This window comes from Ricinus communis, chromosome 8, assembly GCF_019578655.1.
Source record: "Ricinus communis isolate WT05 ecotype wild-type chromosome 8, ASM1957865v1, whole genome shotgun sequence".
In the NCBI taxonomy this organism is placed as follows: Eukaryota; Viridiplantae; Streptophyta; class Magnoliopsida; order Malpighiales; family Euphorbiaceae; genus Ricinus; species Ricinus communis.
Window position 1 is genome coordinate 15,508,556 of NC_063263.1, and position 7,259 is coordinate 15,515,814.

A 7,259-nucleotide genomic window follows, 5' to 3' on the forward strand; every position below is an offset into this window, starting at 1 on the left:
TCAAAGTCACTCCAAAACGTAACGTCTATAGTAAAGAAAAAGGAAAATAAGAAAATGAAATGACTGAATGAATCTGATGCGTGGGAATTGTAAACTTACAAAAGTCTTGTTTTTGTTCAAATGTTTTTAGTTAATTTGAAAATGTCAATATCTAAAGTACCCAAAGCTATTACGCCACGCCACCCAATTTAAGGACCCTATTTTTTAAGACTCAAACATCATTAAATAAATCATTTGAAGAAAAGGTGCAAGAGTTTATTTTTTTCTAATTTAATTTTAAATATATATATTACTAAAGACATATAATTTACAAAAAAAATAATAAATATTACTCAAGTTTAATTAGCAAATCTAGAATTATATCCCATTAAAAAAAAACTATTATTCACTTTAGTTAATTTATGATTACTCATTAATCAGTTTTACTAGGGTGTGGCATCTTATTATTATAAGTTTATTTTTTAATTATAAATTATCAATTAGTGTTACTTTAAATAATTTATTTATTTTATATATCATTATGCTAATATAAATTATCAATGAATTCATATATAATTTTTAATTATTTATACGAGTCAAAATTATATAGATAAATTTTATAATCATAAAATACCACTAATTAAACTCTAGATAAAAAAATAATTAATAGTATATATAACTAATTAATAGTATTTAATTATATTAATAAATTATTAAAATAAAATAAAATTAATTTTTATAGATTTATATAGTAGTGTATATCTATAATATATTAGAAAGACTACTATAGACATTTTAGTAAGAAAAATAGTTAAAAGTAATACTATTAATTGAAAAAATAATTTAATTATTGTTTAAATTTAAAAATAATTTATCAAAATTAGAAGGAATTAAAATTATTATTTTATCGTATTATGTATAAATTCTAACTGTTTTCTGTCAGAAAAAAAAAATTCATAAACTTAATAATAGTTTTATAAAATTCAACACTTAATAAAATTTATAGATAAAATAGTACCACATAGTTTATTTTATTTTGCTCCCAATTGTAGCATATAATGTTTATAAAACAATTCTTAATATAAGCATTATATGGTACATGAAGTGATTCATAATTCGAACAAGTCAAAATGAGATATTTAATATTGTCTTTTAAAATAAAAAATACAAAAATGCAACATTAATTTGTACCAAATCTTTATAATGCTAAATAAAATACTTTTCAAATATATTTGACCCCGTGTAAATTAAAGAGTTAATTAATAAAGTATATTTGATGATTATTTAATGACCTTCTAACAAAATAAAACAACATGAAAAAGAATTATGTTGATAAATTTAAACTCTTTTTTGCAGAAGAGATTTAAAGATTTTGATGGTTTAATAAATATATTAAAATTGTATAATTTATTGTGGCAGTGCCCAATATTAGAAGATTGATTCTTATAAATTTTATTACTCAGATTACTTGTTTCTGAAAGCGAAGAAAGAACATAAACACATATTACCGAATTTAATATTTCCATATATTTACCCATTTCCTTTATTGTAATCCTTTCCTTTGATTGATTCAGATATTGCATAAAAGATCGAGAAAGTCAGACCCATTAGTCAGCAAAAATTAGCGAGAGATTTCCATTAAAACCCGCCAAATTAGCCGCTCATTTCTTATCTCTGCAATCACAGAGAAAAAAGCTTTCAATTTTTCAGTTTTTGTTACTAATTTTCTTCTGGCAAACTTGCCCATTACTTTCTTTCATCACTGTCGATGTTTCCATTGCATCTCACGGGCACAGCAATCAACTTGATGATAACACCAAAAGGAATAAAAAAGTCTTAATTTTCTGTTTTGTCTTATCCCTTAAAAGTCCCCATTCTGATCTTTATCAGTTGGCCTTGGTGCCCATTTATTCTGTTTAACTCCTTTCAGGAATCACTAGCAGAACCAGATCCCCTAATTTAGTTTTCTTTTTCCTTTTGATTCTTGAATGGAGAAATCTGGGTATGGTAGAGATGGTATTTACAGGTCATTAAGACCTCTTCTTGTTCTTCCTAAAGATCCCAATCTTTCAATGGTTTCATTTCTTTTTAGAAATTGCAATTCTTACCCTCATAAACCAGCTCTTATTGATGCTGATTTATCGAAAACCTTATCTTTTTCACAGTTAAAATCCATTGTTATTAAGGTCTCTCATGGTTTACTCAAACTGGGTATCTCTAAAAATGATGTTGTTTTGATCTTTGCCCCCAATTCTTATCAGTTTCCTATTTGTTTCTTAGCTATTACTTCAATTGGTGCTATTGCAACAACTGCAAATCCTCTTTATACAACTACAGAAATCTCCAAACAGATAAAAGATTCTAATCCCAAGTTGGTTATCACTGTTCCTGAGTTATGGAACAAAGTTAAAGATTTTAACTTGCCTGCTGTGTTTTTAGGAGCTAAAGAATCTTTACTTATAGAACCCAATTCGAGAATCAAAAGTTTTGATCATTTAGTTGAGCTCGGAGGGTCTAACTCCGAATTCCCTACTATTAATGTGAAGCAGACTGATATAGCTACTTTGTTATATTCTTCAGGCACTACTGGAATTAGTAAAGGTGTGATTTTGACTCATGGGAATTTCATTGCTGCTTCTCAAATGATCACCATGGATCAAGAAATAGCAGGTGAATTGCATAATGTATTCCTTTGTTTCTTGCCAATGTTTCATGTGTTTGGATTGGCTGTGATTGCTTACTCACAGCTGCAAACGGGCAATGCTGTGGTGTCTATGGGGAAGTTTGATTTTGAGTTGGTTTTGAAGGCAGTGGAGAAGTATAGGATAACCCATTTATGGGTTGTGCCTCCTGTGATACTTGCTTTGGCCAAACAGAGTTTGGTTAAGAAGTATGATCTTTCCTCATTGCAGCATGTGGGTTCAGGTGCTGCTCCTTTGAGCAAAGAACTGATGGAGGAATGTGCCAAGACTATTCCTCATGCCGCAATTGCTCAGGTATTTGAAATTTCATGTCTAGATTTTGAGGAGGATCATAATTCAAGCATGGAAATGAGAAATATCCATATTCAAATGAAACAGTATCCTTCTGATAAATGGGTTTGGGGAGAACTCATTCCCAAAACAATCCACTTATATGCACTATAACGGCCCGGTAACCAAGCAACGTGGGATAAATACAACTTCTAACAATTTCTTACTCATGACTCATGAGTTACTATTCATCTTCTCTATACATTGTTAGATTGTAATAGTCCTGTAACTAAGCGGTGATATTATATTATAATATAATGATATAGTCAGCATCCTTCAAGCTGTGCTTCTATCTAAAAGAATTTGAAATTGCATCTGATATACTTTCTGAATTTTGAGTTGTTAGAAACAAGGTTTTCCTTCTGATTTGTTATACTCTTTATGGTTTCAGGGTTATGGTATGACTGAGACTACTGGTATTGTTTCAGTGGAGAACCCAAGAATAGGTGTTCGACATTCAGGTTCAGCTGGAACACTTGCTGCTGGAATTGAAGCCCAGATAATCAGTGTAGATACTCTGAAGCCTCTTCCTCCAAATCAGTTAGGGGAAATTTGGGTACGTGGACCCAATATGATGCGAGGTAGATGCTTAATTTGCTGTCAATATCAAGCTTTATCCCTTCAAAAACACGCCTGAGAAATTAGCCTATGAATTACAAAAAAAAAAAAAGCATACTTAGTATGTAATTTCATCTGTCATAAAAGAGTAAAATCTAGACGTGTAATACTCCAGCTGCTTTCTGGTTTAGTTTATTCTGGGCTGTTTCAGATACGCATAGTGGTCCAACGCCATGGAAATTTCATGGGTATCTATCTTTAGTCATTTTTATCCAGAACAATTTATTTTTCATATCTGAGACTAGTTAAGTTGCCATGGCAGTTAATGCATGATGCCTCTAACTTGTGCTGCTATTAGCTCTGGTATGCTAGTTAGCAGGGTCATTAAGTCTCTTCTCTGTAACAATCATACTTGTCTCTTTTAACTGCTACTATATGTTGGCACTTATCAGGTTTCTACAGCAATATATCTGATCTATATTCCTCTTTCTTTTTACTAATCATTTTTTACCAGGCAATGCAAAGACATTGGTTATCCTTTCTTGGGATGTCCACTCTCTTCTCTTTGTTTTCTTTAGCTTTGGTTTCAAGATATTTGAAACAAATAAAAGTACTGATGCCAATTAGAAGAAATCTGGACATATAAATATATACTTTCACTGCAACCTACAGAACTAGGTTTGCGTTTTCAAAGAAAACAGGTTTACTGATTAATCCTATCTGTAATATACATGCCAACACAAAGCTAACATTTTCTTGGCACTTAATTGAATAATTTTTATACAAACTTAATATGTATGATCAGTCAATACAACTGTAGTTTATATTAGCCACTCTGTTTGTGGAATTACATATCAGGAATCAGACTTAGACACTTCTTTGTTTTAAAATATATTGGCAGGATATTTCAATAACCCACAGGCCACAAAGCAGACGATCGATAAAAAGGGTTGGTTACATACAGGAGATCTTGGATACTTTGACGAGGATGGAAAGCTGTATGTTGTTGACCGTATTAAAGAGCTAATTAAGTACAAAGGATTTCAGGTACTTCTAGTAAACAGAATCAATTACTGTGCCAAAAATGGCTTACTGCTGGTAAATTATAATTTAACATCTTCCATAAGTTCTTCTGATAATAAATCTGAATTATGTTTTCATGTGGCTATATCATTAGGTTGCACCAGCTGAGCTTGAAGGGCTGCTTGTTTCTCACCCTGAATTATTGGATGCAGTTGTAATCCCGTAAGTTTAACACCAAACGTTTGTGCTACTTGCACCACTTCTATAAGAAGCTTTGGTTGTATACCATCTCATGTACATACAATTGATAATTGAGTTGGAACTTGTAGCTTTCCTGATGCTGAAGCTGGTGAGGTCCCAGTTGCATATGTTGTGCGCTCGCCCAACAGTTCACTAACTGAAGAAGAGGTTCAAAAGTATATTGCTGACCAGGTAATTGACATATGTGCAAAGCATCATGGTTTCCTAAGAACCGGCTCGCAATAGTTATTTGATTCAATTCTTGCTGTTGAATCCTTCTCCCTGTCTTCTCCTTATTTTCAACTGTTTTTTTTCTGCATTATGTAGTATTCCTATTTTTAAGAAGATTTATTTTTGCACATTATATTAGGAAGGATAGGCAATGATGCTATTGGATGACTTTATAGTTTAACTTTGTCACCATCATACATGCTTGAAGTTCTATATTCTGTAATAAGAGCACATCATGTGATTCACCCATGTAGTAGATCATGTTTAATGTCCGAGCATTTTGTCACTTCAGTAGCTCTTCTGCATTTGTTCATTTTTCTCATTTGTTTACAATGTGTTTGGATGGAAATGGAAAGAGAACAGGTTCCATCGAAACCTGCTCCAATTCTTTTAAGTTTTGAAATGCCTGTTTTTGTACATAACGTACACAGAAATTATGCACCTAAGCATTTTCATGTTTACTTGCAATTCGAATAACAGCTAGCTGTCGGGTGGCAGCACTTTCTTCCTTGCTTTATAAACTGATTTCTGATTCTGTTGCAGGTTGCGCCTTTCAAAAGATTACGGAGGGTGACATTTATCAACACTGTTCCTAAATCAGCTTCAGGAAAGATTCTTAGACGAGAACTCATCGAAAAAGTAAAATCCAAGTTGTAAACACATACCTTGGTTTCTCATTATGATACTTGTAAAACAGAAGCAGCATATTAATGGAGAGGACCCTCAGCTTGAAGTTGCAGATGTCTCTGCACTATATGTTCTGCTTTTCTTCTTGTTTTACAATAAAAAAGGAGCTGATTGGTCTTTACATTGTAGAAGAAAGTTGTATCTTTTAGTTTATGAACTCACATAGTAAAATTAACTTAGTAGTTGGTTGAAATCTATAAAATTTATGGAATTATTTGTGAATCTAAAATTTATATATATTAAATAAAGTGAAAATTAATTCCCATATAATCAAATTTTTGTGAAATTATTTATAACTATATTAAATTCTAATAAAATAGGTAAAATTTTCAAATAAAAGTCAAAAACATTCTATAACACCAAAATATCACTTTCAACTTTATTAATTCAATTTTATTTTTTTCTCATGTCTTTTTTTTAATGATTTTTTTTTCAATTAAAATAGCATTATTCATATTTCATTTAAATTATAGAATTAATTTATTTGAAAGCATATTCAAGTAATTTTCCTAAAACGTTAATTACATCCTGGTCACATTAGCTTGTCATAATAATTTACCAAGAAAAGATTTTTTTAGGAATTATAATCCCATTTTTATCATCATTATTTTTACTATTAACACAATTAGTCTTACTAATTTCTGTGAATTGAAATTATAATACTTTTTGTAGGAGCCTATTCAATGGAATGAAATTCTATCTTTTTCCCCAAAAAAAAAGTTAATAATGCTAAACCCAATTACTGTTCTTGGAACAATAATTTTGACTAATAATTTATTTTAGTTTATAATAATTTGTTTTAGTTTATAATACAATAATTGATTTTAACTAATAATCTATTTTAGCAATTAAGTCTATTTTGTAGGGACTAGAGCCCAACTAAACATTTTTCTTAACAATATATAATAAACAGTGATTGAGTGCTTTTTTAAAAAAAAAAACAAAATCTTAGATTTAAATAAAAGAAATAAAAGCTATATAATGCAAGAAAAAAATGTCTGAATTTTTTTATTTAGTATGCAAATTTATTGGAGAATAAAAATGAAATGACATATAGAATAGAGTAGAAAATTCTAATACTTGAAGATAAAAATATTTTTTCTATCAAGAATAGTTTATATTTTATTTTTTTTATTATTCTTAGGAACCATTCTTTTATATTATAAATATTGAAATAAAGTTAGTTTTTTCTATAAAATAAATATTTTTTAATAATTCAACATCCGTTTATAAAAAATTATTAGAATATTTTTTTTTAAAAAAATTAATCAAATTTTAAAGCTAATATCATAAGTAAATTTTCAATATATCTAAATAAATGTATCTTTGGATAGTAATGATTTATCTTCTAATAATATAATGATTCTTTATGTAAAACCTTTAACTTTTTTCTTATGAAACAATAACTTTTAACATAAAATAGTAATTATGAAATATCCTATCCAAACAACAATAAAAAAACATTAACTTATAAACAAACATTAGAATAACTTTTAACACAAAATTTCT

The 7,259-nt window shown here is 29.2% G+C and overlaps 1 protein-coding gene across 1 annotated transcript; it reads left to right on the forward strand.

Moving 5' to 3' along the window:
- Window positions 1–1,479: 1,479 nt before the first annotated feature.
- On the forward strand, window positions 1,480–5,871 carry LOC8275217 (probable CoA ligase CCL7). The gene is made up of 6 exons (XM_002523652.4): window positions 1,480–2,975; window positions 3,403–3,592; window positions 4,471–4,616; window positions 4,747–4,814; window positions 4,922–5,024; window positions 5,607–5,871. Exons 1-6 carry the CDS (start codon window positions 1,968–1,970, stop codon window positions 5,718–5,720), a joined length of 1,629 nt encoding a protein of 542 aa, XP_002523698.1. The 5' UTR covers window positions 1,480–1,967; the 3' UTR covers window positions 5,721–5,871.
- Window positions 5,872–7,259: the final 1,388 nt, after the last annotated feature.